Source organism: Phoenix dactylifera, chromosome 9 (genome assembly GCF_009389715.1).
Source record: "Phoenix dactylifera cultivar Barhee BC4 chromosome 9, palm_55x_up_171113_PBpolish2nd_filt_p, whole genome shotgun sequence".
Taxonomy (NCBI): domain Eukaryota; kingdom Viridiplantae; phylum Streptophyta; class Magnoliopsida; order Arecales; family Arecaceae; genus Phoenix; species Phoenix dactylifera.
Genome location: NC_052400.1, coordinates 21,700,365 through 21,724,203, shown reverse-complemented (window position 1 = coordinate 21,724,203; position 23,839 = coordinate 21,700,365). Strand labels below are relative to the sequence as shown.

The window sequence follows — 23,839 nt, the reverse complement described above, 5'->3', positions numbered from 1 at the left end:
GCTTATTGAGGGTCTTCAACCGAGGGTCCCCCCACCTCGAGTCGAACCCCCAAGGCGCCTCGGACGCCAGGAAGAAAAACTTCCCCTTCCACTCATGAATCGAGGAAGGGGCACCCTGGAAGAGTGACATACCGCCCCGAAAGGCGAAGTATAGCCACCCTGCGTCCGCCGGGTTCTTCTTTAACAGAAAACACCGGCGGAAGAGGCCTACCGAGATCGAGATCCCGTGCCCGAGGCACAGGGACAAGAACCCGATTATGGTCCTCCACGAGTTCGGAGCGAACTGCGCCGGGACAAGCTGGTACTCGGCCAGCAGCTGGCTCACGAACTCGTGGGCGGGAAAACGCAGGCCAGCCCAAAGTGTCTCACGGTAGACCGCGATCCGACCTGGGGGCGGCCGCGTCACCCTGTCCTCCGGCCCCGCAGTTTCAAGACGAAACCCGGGCTGGAAGAAGAACCGGGAGCGGATCAGCTCCAACTCCTCCCCCGACAGGCTCGATCCCACTTCCTCAGGACCCAAACCCATTCCCACAGAAGAACGAAATAAAAGTTAAAAACAGCGAATGGAAACTGGGGAGGAGAAGAAGAGAGGAACTCTAGCAATCACGGGGTAGGAACCTACTGGACATCGCCGGAAATCGCTCCGGGCACCGACGGCAAGGTTCGGTTGAGAAAGGAAGCAAGGGAGAAAGGCAACGAAAATAAGAAGCAGCCAAACAAGACCTTTAGGGCAACCTCGAGGGGTTTATATAGACCCCCCTGACGGCCCAGATCGATGGGGTCGGTTCCCATCCCCCGATCGGGTTGCGCCACGTGTCGACCTCGGAAGCCGAGGCACCGTATTCACTCCGGATTAATAAATCGGGTACGAAATCGAAGCGTTGTCCCATCGGATCTCGGGGCCTCATCATGGGTCCGCAAAATCAAATCGTCTTGAGGAACGAGCGGACGCTGCCCCGCTCCCCTCATTTAATAAGATCTGGGACACGTGGAGCCTCGATGTGGCCTCCACCTCTCCGGAATTATGATCCAGTAACACGAAATCGGAAGCGTCCGACCTTGGGTCACGCCGCGTGTCCGTTTTAAACCCCGTAACGGCACACTCATTAGTGAGCGAGAAGCCTCGATTACGGGATCGAGGCACCGCCTCGACGAGCTCGAGGACCCCCATCATTAATCCGCCGTAAAGCGATCCTGGCGATTCAAGAGACGCCACCTCCGCTTCAAGAAGCGTAATGATACGAGCTTCATCATAAGCTCACTAAATAAAGCAGCCTCGAGACGCCAAAGGGCGCAGGTTTCACCATGAAAGCTCCGAGAAGCGCAAGGGGGCGGACGAGACTCGCCCCCCAACCTTAGTGACAGACTTTACTTCCCACGTCCGAGCCCACAAGTCGCTCGAACTCGGAAGTCGGGGGGTAGTGTTGGGGGGAATAAGATTTTTTCCCAAATGACATAAATGCCCCTAAGAAGCCGTACAACTTCCGACCCCGGACGGCCGAAGTCGGCGTCCGACTTCGGAACGCCCGACCTCAAGACGACCGACCTCGAGACCTCCGACCTAAGAAAAACCCCGATGTTCGAGGTCTACTCTTGTCAGCCACCTACTACGGCCGTGCGCCTCTGAGGTCTGGCCGAGGACCATACCCTGACGCCCCTCTGGCATTTATTGCGCATGGTCGCTGTAACTCTCCGGCTTACTCCACAATAAATGCGGATCTCCAGCTTACTCCACAATAAATGCGGATCTCCGGCTCACTCCACAATAAATGCGCATGGCTCCTGTCATCTACGGACTCTCAGCTCTCCACGGCAAATCAGCCCAGCAGAGTCTAGTCAACTATGATAAGTCTCCGATCTCGGCCATACCTCCGACACCAATGCAATAATTCGCCTGATAGCGTGCTAGTTCGGGCTGTACGACGCCCTCACCGCCGACATCAGTGCAATGATCCGCCTGACCGTGCGCCGACCCGAACGACATGCCGAGCCGTACTACGGCTTCGCCTTGTTACATCGCAGGTAAACCGACCCCCGCCTATAAAAGGGAGCCTTGGCCTCTCAGGAGGGGGTTGAAAGATTGATGCACTCTACTGACACTGTTTATCTCCTTTCTACACTATTTGCCCCCTCCCTGACTTGAGCGTCGGAGGGCCGGCGCCGGAAAACCCGGCCACCGGCTCGTGTGCAGGCACCCAGACGGAGGACGCCGCCAGCTGACGGATCGTCGCCTCGCCGCGTGGACCAGCCGTCCCTTCTCTCCGACCGCCCCAGACGGAGGACGCCGCCCGCCGATGGACCGCCGCCCCGCCGTGAGAACTCGCCGCTCCCTCTCCTCGACCGAAGATTGCCCCCGGGTCCAATTTCCAGCAACAGTGCCCATTCACAGTCCGACGGTGGCCAGGGGAATCGACCATGGACTCAGCTTGCAATTGACTAAAGGCAGGAGTAGGCCTAGCACCAAAGGATCGAGTCAAGTAAAAGGTTCTTCCGGAAAAGTGATGCCGAGATGGTAACCCTTTTAGGTACAAGGCAGGAGAGGCAGTCATATTGACCATATTGGCTTTTTAGCCTGCATGGCATACATGTGACGGTTATAAACAAAGTTGAATGACCGAGCAAAAGACAACAGTCCATGTTCCTTTTTTCTCTTTTCGTAAGAGACAACCAGCTATGTTCAAATTCGTTTAAAAGTAAACAGTGCAGTGAATAACCTACTTTATTCGCGCATGGGCCATATGGTACTTTTAGTTTTAGGAGATAGGCATGATGTACATAAAGAATACCAGAGCTCTTCAATCTTTGGCTAGTTTATCATTTTGCCACGGCCCTTCAATAACATTAAACTCTTTGATAGGCCCCGCCCCCAGTCATTAATGAGTGGGAGGGACACCACCACTTTAGCCCAAACACCCCCGTATATGCCAGCTTGAACGCAGCAAAGCCTCCTCAACCTCACCTGCTCCTTTCATCATGACACCTAAAATATCAGATGAGGCTACTTCAGGACGAAGCTATCAGGCTACAAATCTCACCAGTAACTCAACATGATTGGTCTCTTTTGGATCAGAAAAACTCAATGGTGCTATATTGTACTCAATAATAACTATTCAATGACAACGTACATAAACCTCAATGAATGACAAAATGGAAAATATTTAAAGCTTGAGATACAGCTGTCTGACGAAAAAGGACGGCTAGGAAAGCCAGACATCTATGACCATCCCTATCTTTTTAGGATTCCAATGGTACAAGAATCAGTCCGTGACATTACACCAATTAATAGATTAATGTTTGCGTGGGTCTGGAGATGCTGCAAGCACGGGGACCTCAAGAACTTCCGGAGAACAATAGCTCATACATTTTTCCTCGCAGCAACCTGATCAAAATGCAAATATGAGCCACCCAAGATTATTTATGATGATATATAAGGAAGTCCAGCTGTGCCAACAATTTGCAGCATCTATGAAATCTGGTTAGATTTATTTTTTTCAAGTCCGGTGGTGCAAGTCTCGTGCCAAAAAAGGAAACTCTTTCAGCAGGCGGACAAAAAGATTGTGGCAGCTGTCACATTTTGGTGCTTGATGAAGCTTAGCATTTATCACCAAGAAGTGAAGGCAGGCAAGTTAATCTGCACTATCAAATAAATATTAAAGACGATATCCTTAGCTATTTCACCAACTCAATGCAAGTCCTGTGGCCCTGCTTTATATTTATTTTCGAACAGATGAAATCATCAACTGACAGCAGTGTCCAGGCTAGAAATATTTATATACTGGAGCATACGTGTTGGATGATGACTGTCAATACTCTAAAGCTACTAGGGATGGTATACTGCCAGGTAAGACATCAATCAGCAAAACATATAGCGCAGAGACATACCACCTACTGTGGGAAGAAAAAAGAAAAGGGTTCACTAGTTCAGCCAAAAAACATAAATGATAAATCTCATTCATCTCTCCCATGGGGATAAGTCGTCACCTTGAGAAGGGGAGACAGATCTCTGAAACTTCTTTTGTAAGGTCCCTATTGATGGGGAGTTAACACTGCAAGATCAACAAACAACAGAGTTAGAGAAGGTAAGCATCCAAAAATATGGAAAACATCATAGAGAAAGTATACCAAAGGCTTACACAAGGGAGTTGCAAAATTTAAATATCAGGAAAACACAAATAAATAGGGAAAAAATTATGGTTGCATTGCAGTATCAAAAACCAAAATGAAGAAAACATTGAAATGACGAGTGATAACCTTGAATCCATAGGTATGTACAGAATCTAATTTGGAAAATAATATTACCATACCAAAATTCAAATTCTTTTAATGTGATGGACATAATTGACAGCACCCTGGTAACAAGTCACCCAAGGAGGAAACAAATATTTTCAGGCAAGAGCATATGGACGGTTCTTCACACAAGATTATGAGCCACTGTTAGACAGGCTAAAATTCAGAAAAAGGGGAATAAGCTGCAATGCCATGTCATTGTAGGAGTGAAATCAAAATTCTACCATGTTATTTCAGGGCATCAACTCTTACATTAATAAGAGTTGTTGGATATGATAAGTTTACACCATAATACACTGTCCCCACAGCTACTGTTGATATTTACGGAGCAAACCAGTAGGCAGTGTACTAAATGCTATAACAGCCATCAATGTTCTTTCCTCAGAATGGAAGGATGAACTTGCTTTGTTTTCACAAACTGAAAAAGTAGGAAAGAGAGCAGAGACCTGCCACTCTAACAAGTGGCACTGATACGAGCGGTAATCCTAGACGCATACGGAAGTCTATGGAAAAAAGGGAAAAGAAAAACAATTAATCACCGGATACAAAATTTGAATTTTACACTTGCCCAACCAATTTGCTATTAGGCTGATGGGGTTCCTTCATTATTCGTACCCCACTCTTCCTCACCCTCATTCCCATTAACAAGGATTGCGCCATCTGTAGACTCATCAGCTTCAACTTCAACCGCTTCTTCTTGACCTTCCTCCATGGCACGGTCTTCAGTCACCTGCAAACAAATTTTGCTGTCACACAATCTAAAGCAGCAAGGTAGGATTCAGTGAGGAGAAGAGGCAGATTTTAAGAAACCAACAGAACAAACAAGGAAGGATCAAAAAGGAACTGATGAAATATAAGAAAAGAGAGAATACAACACACCCATACTATCTATAAGCACAACCTACCTCACGACCTGAATCTCCATTTTCAAGAGGTACATCCTCTTCATCAACTTGCATGCTTTTGAAAGCTTCCACAAGATTGATATTTGACCTTTCAGCATAGCTTAAATATTCCACAGCGGGAGGATAATTACCCCTGTTTTCATGAATGTTCACTAAAATTAAACACCAAATGTTTGCATTAATCTGCAGAAAATAAGATACAACAGACTGAGTTTCAAGCAACTTACTATAATTACAGCAGCTGTTTAAAACTAGTTTATGCTCAAATATATAAGTGCCCAAATTCTTAGAGTTAATATTGAAAAAAGTTATAATTTGTGGTTTAAATTTTGTTTCCAGACAAACTAAACATTTACAAGAAGAAATGAACTCATGAATCCTCATAATAATGTTTCTCAAATTTCTGTGTGATTTCAATCATGAAAGCAAGAATTCAATGAAGCCAAATTCTAAAAGGAAAAAACAAGGTGCCTTTCTGCCACCTAAATGTGATCAGTTCCCTTGCTGATTGCACAGACAGCCACCTTTTGGAACACTACTGGATGTTCTAGTTTAGATTGATGTTGCTGTATATGTGCTTGATATAAATAAAAAATGGCTCTTTATTTTTTTTTCCTCCAACATGCAAGAAACTTTGGCTTGCATGGCTAGTGTGAAGATTATAAAAGCTATCTATGGTTAGTTTTTAAATCAACAATGTACCAATCTTTATAAAGATAGCTAGAGTTATTTGATCTGGTCCATATAGAATAAGAATTAGCATCAAGACCAAAAAGGTAGTTGAGGCTTACATCGTCCCCAATGAAAAGAGTTCTGATATATTTCATGTCTATTTAGAACTTTCGATGCCTCAAGTTGTACCAATAATATTATTTTCAGGGAGTTCTGAATATGGTCACTCATTAATTGTCATTAAAATATCATTGGAGTTAGAAATGCCATAGACTTGAATTTGTAGTAGTTGCATACCGGACGATGATTCTCAATCTCTTATTCAATTCGGTATTTTTGTAAAAAGTCAGGATAGAGGGCATCGGTCAAATGTCTGAAAAAAATTCCAGCTGTTAACGTTCTAAAGATATGCTGTATGCTATATACTTTTGCATGTTCACAGGTTACAATTTTCAACACAATTTGGCAATTGGTCCATGATATCTTCTGCTGTTTAAGATAAGTTACCTCGTCCATTCTTTCGATCGATAAAGTTCACAGATCACTGTGTTCTTTTTTCTTTCCCAATTCTCAATAATCTTTTTGTTTTCATTCAAATAAGATGCCTGAAGAATGTAAAGCGAATAATGCAAATTCTTTCATGAATTGAACACAAATAAAAGTAAACAAACACAAACGAAAAAAAACACTGACAGTCCTCAGAAAGAAGACATTTTTTTGAAAGTCTGAATCCCTGATTCTTGTTGCCAACAAAAGATAAAAAATTTCATTAAGGTATTCAACAACAAGACTTGGACAACAACCTTCTATTGTTCAAATTTTCAGAACTGAGGAAGCAGTAAATAAAGAAGGCATGCAACTGATGCATAACAAATCATGGCATCTACGACAATTCATGCCATAGATGTCATGATTTCCATCTGATGCATAACAAAACTAAGAGCACAAGCATAATGAGGTAGAGTACTATGGAAAAACACTAGAAAAAAGAATATGTAACAATTACCTCACAAACAAATCATAAGTATTCCAGCCAGCTCTTAATATAAGTTATGTCATTGAAGGTGCCATGAAAGAATTAGCTTTAAATAAAAGAAAACCTCCTAAATATCAAGCCGTCGCTGGAAACTCTAATGCCATCAAATTCATTTTAAGTCAATCGATCAAATAGGGAGAAAAATTAAGACAAGCAAGAAGTATATCAAAGGAAGAAGTTCCATGACTAAATAAAGACTTCACGCTCCTTATTTATCTAATCTCCTATTAGAATTGAGTTTCAAATTTACTGTCTAATGTAAACTATAACAGTTTTAGAAATTGAGTGCTTAGCTGGCCGCTGGGACGTCTAAGTACATGAACAGAAGATCAGAAAAGAACCACGAAAGGAGAGCTGTAACAGCTTAAAGTCCTCAATAGTCCCTACCGAGATTAAGGTTTATATTTAATTACAATCAACCTAAAATCTTCCCCATAATTTCAATCATATCCCACTTATATCATATTTTCCGGGCTGGTCCTAGTCTTTCAGCCCCTGCCATTTCTTGTTTTTCCATTTTTGTTCAATCATTTTCTAAAGTCATGCAGCTAGCTAACTCACTAGGGTCAAGGATAGAAAAATCAATGCTTCATACCTAGCATGATGGGATTTACTCAAAAGAATTTGCCTGGTTTCCGATCAAACAATATGAATTTCTAACAATGCAGGAACATCTTAGTTACAAGATCACAAGACACTTTGAATGTGAGCAGAAAATTGAGGCACAAAAGGTTCCGCACCATAGCTGTATGCACAAAAATATAACCATATAAAAAAAAAATGAAATCGCATAACAAGTACCTTTCATGGGCAAGATTTGATTCGACAGCAAGAGCAACTTGCCAGTCCTCGAATAAATTAGGGTATTCTTCAGGATCAGCCAATGATTCTGCAGCTTTTGGGTTGATCTTCATTCAAAGCAAATTAGAAGCAAAAAAGGGAAGATCTTTTAGATGGCTTCAAAAAACAAAGGAAGAAAATTGAACAAAACAGACATAAACTACCACTAATAGCATAAATCAACTGAAAATAAAAAATGACAGTAGTTCTTAATCTTGCTCACTTTAACATATTTTTAGCAAATCTATGATACTATTTTGAGCAAAAGCTTAAAGGAACAAACAAAAAATATACCTTATTGAGATCATTTTTCCATACTCCTACAATCTCAGAGACTTTGCTTGGAAGATAGGAACGTGCCATCAGCGCAGCTTCTGGTATTCGATTACTGTAAAGAATGAAAAATGATTAACAAAAACAGTTGCCACAGCATCATCTCACCCTACAAAAAATGATACTTCAAAAAAGAAAGGGTACGGCGTATTAAGCACAAGTACCTCTCCACCAACAATTGAAGGCAATCCTCCAATTTACCTAGCATAAATAGACAAAGGAAAGCAACATTATTCTTCCCTTGCTCTTTAGCAAGAGATGCAAGTTTTGTTATCCCTTCAGCATCTCCAAGAGATGAGTAAAGAAGCAATAAGCCACTGAAATCCATAGCATGTGATAGACACTCCTCAGCCATTTCTAACTGCATAAAAATGCAAAGATATCACTCCATTTATATTTTTTTCTAGCAGGCTGTCCAGGACAACAGACATGATTTCAGAAAGTTACATTCTCCCAACCACCAAATGCTGTTACATATTAACAGAAATATCAAAACAAAACCAGCAAGTTCAAATTCATCACAAGTAAACCAGAATATGTATATATTAGCATTTGATGACCACTGCTGCTTAAAAAATTGCAATATCCAATTTGTGATGCTATCATTTATCTTCTTTAGTTTTTATGTTTCAAATCATATTCCTTTCCCTTATCACCTTTTCTAATTGTTTATTCAAAGTCTTCAGCATTTTCAGAACTTCTTCTTGAAGCCTCTCTTGTGGATTCCCATACTTGCTATATTGATATTTAATGCTTAAATCATGTCTTCATTCAAAACACTGACAAGTCATTTAGTGTATACTAGATGGCATTTTTAAATAGCAAATAACCAATTATTTTTCACTTAAAGGTTCTCATTATACCTTCCCAGTAGACAAAGCTAGTTCTCCCAACTGCTTCCACTTAGACTCGCTTTGTACTTCAATAGCAATTGCCTGCAAAACAAATTTCTGTCTTCAGATGGGAAACAAATGGCTACAAGGAAAAATTTATCAAAAGGTAGAATTAAGATGAGCAAAATTTGTATGACCATCATCTGCTTCAGTGACTACTAATGGTCTAATGCATACCTTTGCAACCTCTAATCTTCCAAGCTGTACAGCTAGATCAAATCTGTAATTAGGATCTGTAGCTACTTCAAGAGCATCATCTAGCATATCCCGAGACTCCAAGAAACGAGCCACACTGGCAAATCATGAGATAAAATCCAAGGGAAGCTCAGTGAGCAGTTGTAGTATTAAAGGAAATGAAGAAGAATTCAACAATCAAGATTAGAAAAGCAACGAGACAAAAACTATCTAAATGAGACCAATGACAGGACAGTATGAACCATATAGCAAAGACAACCCACACATGTCTACTCTTCCGTACTTTCTTATGGAAAACAAAGAAGAAGAAACTCCAGAATATCATGTCTTTTGTATGATGAAAAGGCTGACATGAGAGTTCAAACTTCAAAGCCTTTTGTTGATCCACAAATAAACAATCTCAGAGAAGGTACCCAAACATCAGAATAAAATTCAACCATGAAAAAAGCCAATTTGATATTCTGAATTGAGTTAATTTAACAACACAGACTTCTTATTGGTCGATTTGCGTTCTGTCAGAATTCAAGCTCTCAAGAGATTAACAAGTGCAATACTGACACATTGAATAGAGACAAGGATGTACCTGTTATGGTGTTCCTTTGGTATCGATGGCAAGATTTCCTTTGCACGATCCAGATCCCCACGCATCACTAGAGTTTTGTACTCAATCAAACTAAGAAGTAAGGTGTAGCCCATAACACTGCAACAGAAGAAATTATTAGCCACAACAAACCAAGGCTGCGGATGACAGAAGATCATAAGCGAATATCTCAAGTGAACTCACTTGAATTCCTTGTCAATAAGATACACCCGGCTTTGATTAGCAAGGTACCCCAACAAGTACATAGGCCGATCCAGGTGAAACATGGTGGTGACCTACATTCAACAAAACAGATAATCACAGAACTCCTGGAATGAACAAGTCTGCATATGAATAAGCATCAAAAACTGAATTTGAAGTGAAAGTTCAAATATTTACCTCCCCTCCAACACAATAATTTAGTCGCCAAGAAGAATTATTGTAAATAAAACAGTCTCCAACCCATATCCCTGTTCGGACCCGCTCATTCACTTCATGAAGAAGCTCAAATGCATCCTCAACACCTTGCTCATCCACTGACTTTCCAGATTCTAGATAGGAAGAAACAGTCTCTCTCTGTAGAAAGAGATCAAGCTTTTCAAAACTAGCATTGATGACATAAACGCACACAATAAAACATGCAAATGCCTTTTCTTGATTAAAAACAATACATGCAAATGTCATATCTATATGAACATGTTCCTGAGAAAAATTACAAAGCAGAGGAAACTAAAGGAAATCATGCAACAATAACACATAAAAAAAGGCAACAATAGAACATAAAGAAAAGGATAACTGAGTCGGCTAACTTACATTGTACTTTAGGATGTAGAATGATGTATCACTAGCAATCGCCACTAGGTCACCACTATCCGCCCAATAAATATTCTGCAAAACATATCCATGATAAATGATAACGAATAAAAATACGATGGAAAACTAGCTGAAGCATGACAACATATACAGAACAAGTTTGGAACAAAGAAAGAACTCACTTTAACATTCACATCAATCCGACGAATTAATTTGCATTCTGCCCAATCATAAAAGCAAACGAAGTCATTTGAGCACATTGCCAGTAATGATCCCCCAAAGATACGCTCTGCTGAAAAAGTCGGTCGGATACTTTTTTTCTCCTGAAAGATGTCATAGCCTTCAAGCTCAGTTCAAGTTCCAAGGGGTCAAAAGACAAAATTTTCTGGTTGCTGTAATCCATTACTGGAGACTATCATAATGACGACAAAACACAAGTATCTGATAACAAAATGACAAGACATCTACAAAACACAATTTTTTGTTCATGACTGTTGGCATGCATTTGACGTCGACGGCAGATAGATTATGAAGCATCAGCTTGTGAATTGCTATTTGTTTAGCTCCAAAAAATTCAGAAGCCACATATTTGGAAAGGATGAATAGCCAGCACAAAGTGCTCATTATGATCAATGAAGTATCCAGGAACATCCCTTACAGTAGTAAAACAACGATTACAATTATAATTAAAACATAACAGAAGCAGACAACCATTTACAGCAGATCATCTATGAACAATCAGGATATACAGAAACCCCAGCAAGAAATGGTTCTTCGGTTCTTCCTAACAATGGACTACCCATTCGTCAACAAATTGTAATACCAACCACAGGAAGTAACAGTTCCGTTCAACATGGGCTACCCATACATCAACAAATTGTAATACCGAAAAAATAATTTTGAGCTGCAAAAGAGAGAGCAGAAGCTTAATGGGTCAGTGGGATGTAAAATCTAGCCACTTTTTTCCCATGCGTACAAAATCAATCTGATAATCAATCTAGCATGGCCTATAGACTTACTACATAGAAAAAATCATCGAAATAAATTATTTAAATATTGTTGCAAAACTAAAAAAAGAATATAAGGGCTGGTGCTAGAAAGTGGGAGGAAGCCAATTGAACAGAGATAAATAGAGGTAGAAGCAGACCTGGAATGTTTTACTAAAAATCTTTATCCTTGATGTAGTTTCCCTGATTGCATATTCTCCATCAGATGACCAGACAAATTCCAAAGCAGATCCGAAGGATCTATTTCTCCATGCCAATGCAGTATATATTATGTATTCCCCATCTCCACAAACAACAACAAATCTCCCATTTGGATTATGTTTTAAGCTCTGAACAAACAAAAAGAGAAACAACTTTGATCAATGCTTGCTTACTGGAAAGCAGGGGCAATTCAAGTAGCAGCAACTACAAAACCAAAGAATATTGCATCAACCAGCATTAAGCAAATCAGAAACCATATTTTCTGGTAGAAGAAATGATTACTTAATTTCCCAAAACAGAGCATTTATACATAAGTAAAAATCGATATGCCTCATTACAGCATCAAAGTTCATCCATTCTTTGCAAGTTGCACATCCTCAACATTTTTATTCAGTATATCTGATCTTCAAGCTCCAAAAACTTATAGAGCATCACTTTCCTCTTCTTGGTGACCTCCATACTCTAATTGACTGATAGTTTTAGGGAAGTGATAGCTAAAATATATTGAAGTTTCAATCCATAAAATAATCAGGCAAGACAAAAAAACAGATGAAGCCCAAGATATCAGGAGATAACAACAGCAATTACTCCAAAACCAATCATACATCTCTAAAGTAAAGCCTGAAGACTATTCTCCAAGATATGTCTCACTGCAAGGTAATACAAGGTCAGCAAATCAAACACCATAGATTTTTTTTCAGCATTTAACAAATACTATTTTATTTGCTCTGGTTTCTATAGACAAGTAGTAGACTATTGTGTTCTATAGGTCATCTGGTGCATTAGTTGGAACACATGCACATGCATGTGCACAGATGCACCAACAAGCACATGCATGCACACATGCGACCAGGAAGGCTTCATAGGTTGAGCACAGCATAGAGTCAACCATGAAACATAGCAGATGTATACGCAACTGATCGCATTCAAAAAACTTACTTGTGGGTAGAGATCACAGCTTCCCAATTCCTTCACAGCTAAAGGCAGTCTTTCTCCATCTGTGACCTGACAGGTAGAAAAAGTTCCCTAACCTTCAAATTAACTTTCATAGAATTTTTCTTGACTTTCTTGAAAGCAGATCACGGCTAACCTACCTCAAAATCTGCTCCAACAGTCTTGATATTCACTGTCTGTATTTCATTATGCTTTGCCCATATAATTTTCCCACTGCTATCCATGCTGGCAACTGGTTCTTCACGACCAAGTTTTATCATAATGGTTCCTTCATCATATCCAATTACAACCCTAAAAAACAAAACCATTGCCACATTTAAGCAAGAAGAAAGAACCAAGAATCATACTCACTGCTCATTACTATCACATTTCAGATAAATTCAGGACCAGCAACACAATATCTATACTCATAAGTCATGAAAAGAAAATTAAAAAGTAAAATAAAGGACAGCTCCTTTTTTTTACCTCCTTGATCCTTTCATGTATCCAACAGCCCAAACTCGTTCAAGGCCATAATTTAATGTGTTCTCCAGTCTGTAAAAGTATAAAAAAATTAAGTATATCTCCAACTGAAGATCCACCACAATATTAATGTCCTCCTATCAAACATTAACACCTAATATAATATGAACCGAAAATAATATTGATGACTTCTAGGAGGAAACGAATAAAGTAATAACCATCAGTTGGTATGGGTCAAGCTCAGGATTATGGCTCAAGCACAGGTACTAGATGTATGTTTTGCACGTATATAATGTAGTGAAGAAGGCAGAGCCCATGTCAGAAACACATTATCCCAAAAAGGCTGTACCCCATTTTCCTGATATCCTGGCTATACAAACAGCTTGGTTCCTGTTGATTCCCATAACTTCTAGAGACAACAGATTGATCTGCTCGTATAGTGAATTGCTGATTTATAATTACACAATAGGTACGTTAACAGTGATTATAACGTCAACTAACAGACCCTGCACAAAATTGCAAAATTACCAGCCAGATAATGCTCGCCCTCCCTAAGCAATCAGCTAGCTAAAGCCAACTGGGAATTGGAAACATGAGTTCTGTCCGCAATTATTGATATCTCAGCAATTGTTTCTGAAGATTCCAGGACTGAAGATGGATCAGAAATCTTTACCAGGTAAGACCTGCTGTCCATAAAGCACTCAGCATTCACTCTTCCCCAGTAACCATTGCAACAAAGCAGCGTAGAAGAGTTAACAAAGTGAGAAATTTGCTTTCCTTCAGATATGACAGGATAAATAATGATATCCAGAATGTATATCATCATTTCCAGATATATTGTGGCTCAAGGAAAGTATGGACACTATTCTTCCAAAGCCACAAAAAAAGTTTGATGATGAAACGACCATTTTGTAAACAATTCAGTTCGAAGCAAGGTTAGCCGCACCGTGCTAAATCAGCCGGTTCAGGGAGTACCAAACCAGACCGGCCAATTACCAGCACAGTTCAAAGCTTCAATTCAGTATATAAAGCTCGCCTAGTCGCCCTTGCTTCACTTCACCCTTCCCTTATTTCGAAATCCTAATTCCTGAAGCCCTCCATCCCCGGCTAGTTCGATGACGACGACTATTCAAGCCCTCTCTTTCAGCCTCTCCCCCCTCCCTCTGCCTCTCTCTCCCTCCTCTCCCTCTCCCTCCCTCTCTCCCTCCCCCTCAGTGATGATGACGACGCCTATTTGGGCCCTCTCTCTCTCCCCCTCCTCCCTCTCTCTCTCTCTCTCTCTTCCTCTCTCATCCCTGTCGCCCTCCCTCTCCAGCTCTCCATGTTTTGGTATGCCTTGAGATAGCACGGTAGGGACCTACATTATACCGGTTCAGCGAACCATAGTTTGAAGTAATATCCATATAACAAATTGACAATGAAGAGCAATCTTAACAGCAAAAAACACAAAAAATGCTCAAGTTTTCCAACTAAGGGAAATTCAAATATTCCAATAAAACTTTGAAAGTAAAAAATTTTCAGTTTAAATACAGCTTTGGAAATTTAAGAGGACTATTTAGGATAGTAGCCCTCTAGACAGGCCGACATCACATGATACAAAGGGAGAACTAACTTTTCACAACAAAAAAGAAGGATCATCCACATACATAAATTTGATGGACCCATTTTCCCAAGCATTGAATATTGACATAGGATAAAAAAATGACATTTTCACCCAGCCAACTTCTTGCCATGTTAAGAGTGCCGATTGAAATAGTTAGTAAAGTAAAGTCACCAGGAGTTAGATACCAGTGACCTGGGAACAAATCGGGTCCTCAACCTGATTTTGAATAAGCTTCTTTCATCCCAGTTCAAGAAAAAAAAGGACCTTCCTGACCATGTTATTAGCAAGAAATCTAGAGTAAGACGGAACCCATCTAATCAACTTCTTCATATACCAAAAAATTAAGTTTCTAGAGGAAATCTTGATCCACATCAATAGCTTCATTAGAGGTTAGGAAAACTTATATAAGATTTCTTTGACAACTATTCAAACATCCAGCAAGTCAACTACGATATATCAAGTCTTTACAATTTCACTTTTGCTGCTGCAATTTAGAGACATAAAGCAATCCATAATCCCTTGGGACAACCTAATCTTCAAAAGCCCAAGAACTAACCCCCCCCCCCCCTCCAAAAAAAAAAAAAAACCACCATTCTTCCTCACCTTTTGAGTATAAAGTTGCAGCCATGAAAGTCGCCTGAGTATTAACTTCACAAGACCAATTCCAATTAGGAGTTTGTCTTAGACAGACCTTTGCATGCCTAGGTCATCTACACAGACTCGGAGCGCAAAACCTCAATCTGATACAACAAAAAGCAAGCTGTCTTCCAAGACATCTCTAATTTGTGATATTTTCCTCCATGATTCTTCTCCAGATATCATTATTTCACTGCATGGTCTCTTTGATTACTGCAGGTGACAATTCTGCTTTCACGTACATATTTTTACTTAGAGTAAGCATTTCCTCAAAATGCCTCCAAGCTATTTCCTCCAATTTCATATTGGTGCATACAAAGTCATTATTTTCTAGAAGCGAAACAAAATCCAAAATAATTAAAAACCGGTTTTGGAAAACAAGCACATGGAGAAACAAAACTGAACAAAATAGTATAAAGAAAAACAACCACAGATATATATTCCTCGACCATTCATGAACTTATAAACAAACAAAGGCAAGACAGATTCCTAAGAGAGATTCCAAAACAAAGTGAAATGGAAGAAATGTGTCATGCTGGAAATGAAAAACTCAAAATCGCCTTACAGACCTCCAAGAGGGCATGTGTATTCCATAGATACAGGAACATTTAAAACAAATTGCCCAAGTCATAACTGTTATCTATTGCAAAAAGAAGATGCTACACTTAACTGTCACTGCTACAGAAAGGATCTCTGCGATACAAAAATATCCACAACAAGCAGTAGACATTTTACAACATGCAGTGGATGCGCGATCTACAACAAAACCTATATCTTAGAGTTATCTCCTGCCCCCTATCTAGCACCTTATCTTTCAGTAGTATCCTAGCCCTCATTATAATCCTATTTATAATAATCTTCATCTATCTCTACACTCAGTGTCCTAACCATATCACTATCAGCAACCCTGCTAGTTTTTACTGTATTTTCAATTGGTTTCCCATATAAAATGCTTATGTCAGTCTCAATCCTGAAGGAAAGGTTGTGGGCAGCCATCAATTTATACAAATAAAAGGCCAAACTATCAAATGAAACTTTTATTTATTTTTAAGGATAGAATATTATATGAATTGTAATTCAGAATAGATAAGTGTAAACAAGATGGTGAGCATTTCACTGTTCTAGAAGTTAGCATTCCGCCCTATCGAGTGGTTCATGTACAAAGAAGATTTCAATATTGCTGCTCGAACGAAAGGGATCCGGAACAAACAAAGAACAACAGTTGCAAGAAGAATCTGAAACGTAATCAGATTACAAGGGAAGCCCTGCAGTTGCACTTGGTTCATTAAGAAAAAGAAAGAACAATAAGAAGAATTGATGTGCAAAAATTAATGGAATGAACAAACATGCTATCTTTTAGATTTAAGACAGAAATTGTCTAGCCTGTTGATTGCACAGCAGATGGTGCCAGCTAGTAAGTGTTATCACTAAGCCTACATCATCTACACAAATGAATTCTCTAAAATGCTATAAAAACAAGTTGAAATGGACTTCAGAATTCACGTGGATGAGTAAAAAGAACGTTACTGCCACAAATGCACATATGATTTAGATCAAGAAAGCACAAACCTGTATGTAGTTGCATGCCATATACGAAGAGTTCCATCCTCTGAACCTGTAATTATTATAGGAAGCTCAGGATGAAAACAGACGGCTGAAACATTGTGGGTATGGCCTTCAAGTGTTTGAACACAACTTTTGGTTTGATAATCCCAGACCTGAAATTCATTAAATTTATTAACAGAAAGCTGCAGAAGAAAACAAATACAATAACTATGCAACAAAAAATCAGGAGGCGGACCTTTGCAGTGTGATCATCAGAACCAGTAATCAAGTACGGCCTATCACCACCAGTAAAGTAATCAACGCAATTCACTCCCTTCAAATGAGCATCTAAAGTAAAATTTGGGTCTGGAGAACCAAGATTCCAGATCTGGAAAGTCAATTTTTAAGATAGACCAAACGATCAAAAAGGAGAAGTGGATTGCCATAAACCAACAGTATTATACTAGTATTCATGCCACCAATCAAAAGATAATTCAGCAACACCTTTACTGTGCGATCAAGGGAGGCACTTGCAAATGTATTGGTGTCTTTCGGATTAAAAGTGACTTGCATCACATAGTGGGAATGTCCCTCAAAAATTTGAGTACACATCCAACCCTTCTCCCAGTCCCAAAGCTTTATCAACATGTCATCTGATGATGATAACACATATGGAAGGGTTGGATGGACAGCCAGACCCCTGATATAATCTGTATGTGCCTCAAACACTTTAACCTTGTCCATCGTGTTATAATTGTACACCCGGATGAACATATCATCTGCTCCAGCCACAACCCACTGTTTGCGTGCTATGAATTTTGCTGATCGCACTGAAAATTTATCAAGCATATTAGAATCTATTGCCAACTCCAGCAAAAGTATGGAGGGTGAAGTACAGAGTAGCATACCAGGCAATTCTGTCACCTCAAAAGATTTTACCATAGTCTGAAAATGAATCAACAAACATAATAAACTTGATCAGGAAGATCCAGCAAAGAAAGTGAGGTGTTCAACCGACAATTGCATAAACTTCTACATCTCAAACTTACACACTCAAGAAAAAGGATCTAAACCAGAACATCATGTCAATATGTAATTATGCATATCTGTCTGCAAGCATGCATGCACATACGTACGTACCAATAAATGAAAACAGAGCATGTGAAATCTAACTATAGGCCCTAGCAACAAACTAAGGAATTCGTCCATATTACATAGCTATGTCAAGGATTGCATCATATACATCAAAAGGCACAAAAGTATGTAAAAGTATTGAGCTCCTACTTATGGATTTCACATCTAGTTTCCATAATGCCTGGGTAGCATGTTTTGTTTGCTTTTATAGATCCTTCTTCTTAATGATGTGCATGGCTATCGTCCCACCATGGATGTTTAACTTATCGGTTTAAGGAGTGAGGGAGCAGAATCCATACTGCTAGAGCACACTTGAACACGTTATTGACCATCATTTGGAAGCCCATCTTGATGACACAGATTTTCACAACCCAATTACTGCAACATCAGGCGTTGCATGGTTTTATCCCCTCACCTTCATTCAACATTAAATGGCATTAGGAAGATCACCAAATCTACTCGAAGATGGTTACATCAAAGAAGCCATTTGTTTATTCTCATGCCTCCAACTTCTAGGGTTAAGCCATTATGCACTTCATGCCACGAAGCCTTTTTAGGGTTATCAAAAAATTTATATGTTCGTGATGTGCATCTGTCGTGAGTTTTGAGCTTAAGGTATATTTTGTTGCTAGCATCTAATGATGCCAAGAAATCAGAAAGCATGGAGTTGAAAAAGTACACTGAATGCGGTTATCTAAATGTCTGTAATTGCACACAATGACTAAAACTCAATCTCAAGTTTTTTTTCTAGACATAAATCAAACTGCAGCATTTGAAATGCTTTTTTTTGTAAGTTGGAGTTACATAAGACAACAATACTTAACCATTGCGAACCATTCAGTTCGGGCTGCACCGAATTGAATCGATCAGGTACCAAAACGATTTGAATAGTCATGACGGTTTGGTGTCTTAAAACCCTCCCGAGCCTCAACCCCCCCATGATGCCACCCAACCCTCCATTCTCTCTCTCCCCCGTCCTGCCATGATCAGAGCTTCAAAGCTCTGCCACGTGTGTCGTCGCTTGCTCGTCTCACTTGCCGCTCATCTCCCCCCTCCCCCCATCTTTGATGTTGATTGACGCCGACCGACATCGATCAATGCCTAAGTAAGCCCTTCCCCCACTCTCCCCCCCCCCTCCCTCCCTCCTTCATCTCCCCCTCCCTCTCCTATTTTCGTACGCCTTGGCATGGTACCATACCACACTGGTCGCCGGCAATTACGAGCCCAAGTACCAGTACGGCAGCTCTTGCTTATAGCAATTTAAATAACTAGAGTTGCAAACATCACATGCAAGCAAATTTATCCTTATGCATGGAGAATTACTTTGCTTTGTCTTAATCTATTATTGCCAAATTGCTTGCATTCTCCACATTATGCTCCTCTAACCAATGGTTCTCAATTTTTGATAATGCTTGAGCATCTTTCTGATTTGGTATTCGATGGCATCTTCATTGCAATAAAGTTTGACAAAAATAACCAAATCTAAGCAGCATACTTGCCCCATGAGCCCTTTTTCCAATGTTGTTGCATTAAAATAGACTTTCCACAAGTACCTATTGTAGGCATGAACCAGATGTTACTCAAATTGCTAAGAAGCTACAAAACATCCACCGGTTCTCTAGTGCCTCTCTACTGGTCCCAAACTTCCACTAATGTGCTCCATCTATCATGCCGATTACCTTTAGTACTTGCTTCCTGGCGGGCCAAGAAATACTTCAAGCTTCAAGGAAGAACTGATAACAAAAATCTCATGTTTTATAAAAGGAAATTGCAAATAACAATATCATCCATCTGACCAAAAAAAAGAGTATCCCTCACTTTTTTTCCCCCTAGCAATGTGGAGGGTTGAGGGGGATCAAAGAAGCACCAAACTAAGATAAAGAATAGAAAAAACAGACTTACTTTATGGTTGTAATTTACGATGTTTGTGCATATATATTGAAAGATTGGTTCAGGAAATGGAGCAAATGTAGTCTCACTAGCAATATGATCCTTATGATAGACGCTTTATGAAAGTGAAATCATCTAGAAGCAAGCTTGCGTGTGTGCACAGGTTTCCAAAGTGCGGAGCCCTGGGAAGGAGATATTTGTTGCCGACATCTTGTCCACCATTTCACTCCATTCTACCTAGCTACTAAGCACCCCATCATCATTCTCCAACAGCTCTAGAATCATCCACCAAAAAGCCTAGTCCCCTCACAATCCTTAACTAGATTCCAAAAGCACATAATGTCTATATGGGTTTATTCCATGAGTCACAAATCTATCATCACCCAAAGAACCGTAAATTTAGTGTGCACAAAAATCTTGGGAAAAAGGAACATGGATCCGAGAGAGAGAGAGAGAGAGAGCAGGGAGTGCTAGCACCAGCAAGCTTGACATCTAAAATAAGTTATGGTTCTTATGTCCTCTTACACTTGTTCCAACCAACATTGCTTGACCATGCCAAAGCATGCGATCGGGCTTCTCTAACTTTCTTATTCTCACAAATACCGGTACTATCTTCACCATAAATGTCAGACAGGCCCTTCAAACTCTAAAAAGACTGAAACATTTTCAGGATCTTGAACAAAACATATGCATATACAACATGCCTATTGAGACCACTCAACTGATCTTACTGACAGATGACTTCAAAGCATCAGTAGAAATTGCTCGTGAAATACGATCAGAATCCTACATTTCCCTAAAGCATCAATCATCCTTCTATATTAGTTATAGACAGCCAAACCTGCGATATCCAACTTATCCAGTCTTAGCATCATGCAAGACATTAGCAAATCTTGTACTCCTGCTAAAGAAGCGAGTTGAAATCTTATGCACCACTCCCTCTCATGAAGTGATTTGAATCCATTTTTCTTGATTATTCAAACATGAAATGAAACAATAGACATCAAAGTTAACTATCATCAACAGCCATCTTTTTTCTGTGATACAAATGATAACAACATGTACCTAATCAGTATGACATTTAATCTAACTAATACAATTTAGTTAGACAGTTGGCATGGATTCCAGCATAACGACGACAAGGATTAATTATCCAAAGGTAGAAAAATGTAAGGCTTAATCAGTGATCGATGTCATAGACTATCTACACTTTTCATGTAACACATTTGTTCCAATAACTTGTTTTTAGCATTGAATGCATGTAGTAAAAGATGTTCCTTCTAAAATAAATCATAGTTCAGAAAAATCACGGTTTTAGAGAACTTATTGAGAATCAGTTACTTGCCTGTGATTGATAGTTCCAGATGCAGACGCTTCCAGAATAAAGACTCGTCAAAATCCTGCAGCAAAAAGACCAATGCACGATTATATATTCGTATACACCGAATTCCAGCAGAATCTCTGTCCTTGAATATTAGAAAAGACAAATGCAGGTAGCTTTAAAACATTTTTTTTTAAAAAAAAATCAAATCAAGAATCAGATTACCATGGCTCTGTTGGATGTAGATCTACGGATTTTACTCTTTCTGACCTTTGTGCAAGTTTCCTCTGATCCAAAGATCATAGAAAGCAAATTTGACATAAAAAGAATTCAAGAATTAGAGATTTGAACGCAGAAACCAGAGAAAACATAAGATCACCAAGCAGTATTCATCGAAAATTTCATTGGCGTCGGAGAGGAGTACCTTGATTTCGAGTCTGAGAGGCTGCAAGCATTGCCACGGGAACAAAAATAAGAAAAAAGAAAGAAAAGTCGATCAGCTGCCCGGAAAAAACTCAGATCTCGCGAAAATTCAAGATCCTAACGAACAAAAACTCTTCAATTGAATCAGACATCGATAATGCAGCAAATCTTGGTGCGACCACCGAGAATTCGAGCAATAAAAGCAATTACTAGCTGTTAACTTCGAATCAAGGAAATCCTGCGCCAGATCTACCGTCATTCCGACTGAGAACAGCGACTGAAGAGAAAAAGATCGGAAAAGCCTACCATGTTTCCGGGTGAAACCGCGTGCGAGCGCTGGGCAGTGGAGAAATCCGCGGATCAAGAAGCCTTAGGATGCCTGAGAACGGCGACGAGGAAGGAGAGTCGCTATCCGGTGAATCTCCTCGAGGAAAGGAATCGCGACGACGATGGCAGAGAGGAGAAACGGAACGAGGGGAGGGTGGGCTTGAGAAGCTAGGTTTGGCTTCGGGAACCAGGGATGGGGGTAGTCCTACTAGTCCTCCGCGTAAAAAATATATGTACGCACATATATAAGTAAAGAAATTGGTAATAAACCAATAATAATAATAATAATAATAAACATGATGTTTATCTTAAATTACATAATTGCCCCCGGTGCCGACTTGCTGACTTGCGATTTCAATCAGGTGTTCCTGGGAACATCACAAACTAAACTTGGATGGCAAAGAAGATGAGACTTTTTTTTTTTTTTGAACTTTTTTGCTGTATCCGTACATGTATGATAATTTCATTTTAGCACGAGAAGAAAGAAAGAAAAAAAAACTTCTCCTCTCGCCTGTCACTCTTTCTACGAGAAAAATGGCACAGAAATTTGCACAGAAATAATAGATTCACTCGTAAAGGAGATGCATTTAGGCTGCCACATCAGCCGGCTTCAATAGTTCCCTTTACTAGTTTTCGGTGCATTTGGAAACTGAATGTTTTTATGAGGGTTAAAACCCTCGGATGGCAGCCTGTCCGACGTCGTTTGCCATGTAAAAACCTGCTATACAGAAGGAAAATCATTGCTGACGCGCGGCAGTCTTGTGATGTGTAAGGACGCCATGCTGAAGATTGCAAGTATGTCATTATTTTATGTCCAAATCCACCAAAGCATGGCACACGAAGTCCCCGTACTAACGATGGCCAAGAGTGTTCACCTTAGGCTACACTAAAAGCTAGCATTTCAGATGGCCCATGTGTATCGGAAAGCAAACTCGACGGCAGATTGAGTCGCTTTCTTTACTGCTCGTCATTTTGAGAGAAATTTTATAGATAGAGATTGACCTTACATACTCTTATCTCTTTTAACTCTGATGATAGAACTCACACTAGATTGACGTGAGTTCCCATAATACCAAAAAAAAAAATGCTGGCATTTGATCGAGGTTTACCTCAGGTTATGCTAGAAGCTGGTCAGGATTTAAACCGGGCCAGAAACTGCCAATTCCTCCCCACATCAAGTGGCAAAGCGTGCTTGCTTTCTTTTTGCTGATATTATGAAGCACCAAGTTGATCTATTTTTCAGTACTCAGTCAAAGAACCAATTTAACATCAAACTTGGTTCATGGCTGCCGAAAATCAATTTTCTAGCCACTAGAGCATTAGCAAGCAGCTTCACCATTGCTGAGGATGACCATCTGCACCCTGTTCCTCGCCCAGATCCTTCGGGCTGATGGTTTTGGTGCAACATTTCTCAGGTTTTCTTAGCTCCCGTGTGAACTATTATTTGATGTTTGAGCTTCAGCTCCTTGTAACACCAGCCAGATCTGGACTCTATCTGGATGTGGCCTGAGAGGAGACCCACCGACAACCAAGTTGGGCCGGGATCATCCGAAGTTTGGATGTAACTACCGTTGCAAATGCTGGAGTCCCGCAAATTGGTCTGCGGTTGGTCTCTCTCGCAACCGACGCCATCGACCATTTCATTCTTAAACCTCAAGTTAAATGGGTCCCAGTCTTCCGGAAATTGGAGACCTAATGGCACCTGGTATGAAGAGAGATGGGACCATCTCTTAATAAGAACTGGTCCAAATCCGAGCCCGGACCGGACCGCCAAACCGAAGG

The 23,839-nt window shown here is 40.2% G+C and overlaps 1 protein-coding gene across 26 annotated transcripts; it reads right to left on the bottom strand.

Annotated features, from left to right (window-relative positions):
• Positions 1-3,059: 3,059 nt before the first annotated feature.
• Positions 3,060-22,273, bottom strand: LOC103704604 (coatomer subunit beta'-1). 26 transcript variants are annotated; one of them, XR_005513499.1, is made up of 27 exons: positions 22,037-22,273; positions 21,732-21,752; positions 21,533-21,594; positions 21,332-21,386; positions 17,871-17,907; positions 17,467-17,792; positions 17,219-17,350; positions 16,987-17,135; positions 13,182-13,250; positions 12,857-13,007; positions 12,702-12,767; positions 11,702-11,890; positions 10,737-10,877; positions 10,555-10,629; positions 10,141-10,317; positions 9,946-10,037; positions 9,745-9,861; positions 9,144-9,258; positions 8,937-9,008; positions 8,238-8,434; positions 8,035-8,128; positions 7,702-7,808; positions 5,193-5,325; positions 4,827-5,017; positions 3,982-4,046; positions 3,883-3,888; positions 3,060-3,379 (listed from the first exon to the last, which is right to left on the bottom strand). XR_005513499.1 is itself a non-coding variant. In XM_008788011.4 (26 exons), the coding sequence occupies exons 1-25, from the start codon at positions 22,037-22,039 to the stop codon at positions 4,027-4,029; spliced, it is 2,715 nt and encodes a 904-aa protein (XP_008786233.2). In that variant the 5' UTR covers positions 22,040-22,273; the 3' UTR covers positions 3,060-3,888; positions 3,982-4,026. The 26 variants fall into 26 exon arrangements, 9 of the variants coding, with proteins under 9 accessions (XP_008786233.2, XP_008786241.2, XP_026659658.2 ...); XR_003385261.2 differs by having other exon boundaries at positions 4,850-5,017; XR_003385258.2 differs by having other exon boundaries at positions 4,856-5,017.
• Between the last annotated feature and the right edge of the window lie 1,566 nt (positions 22,274-23,839).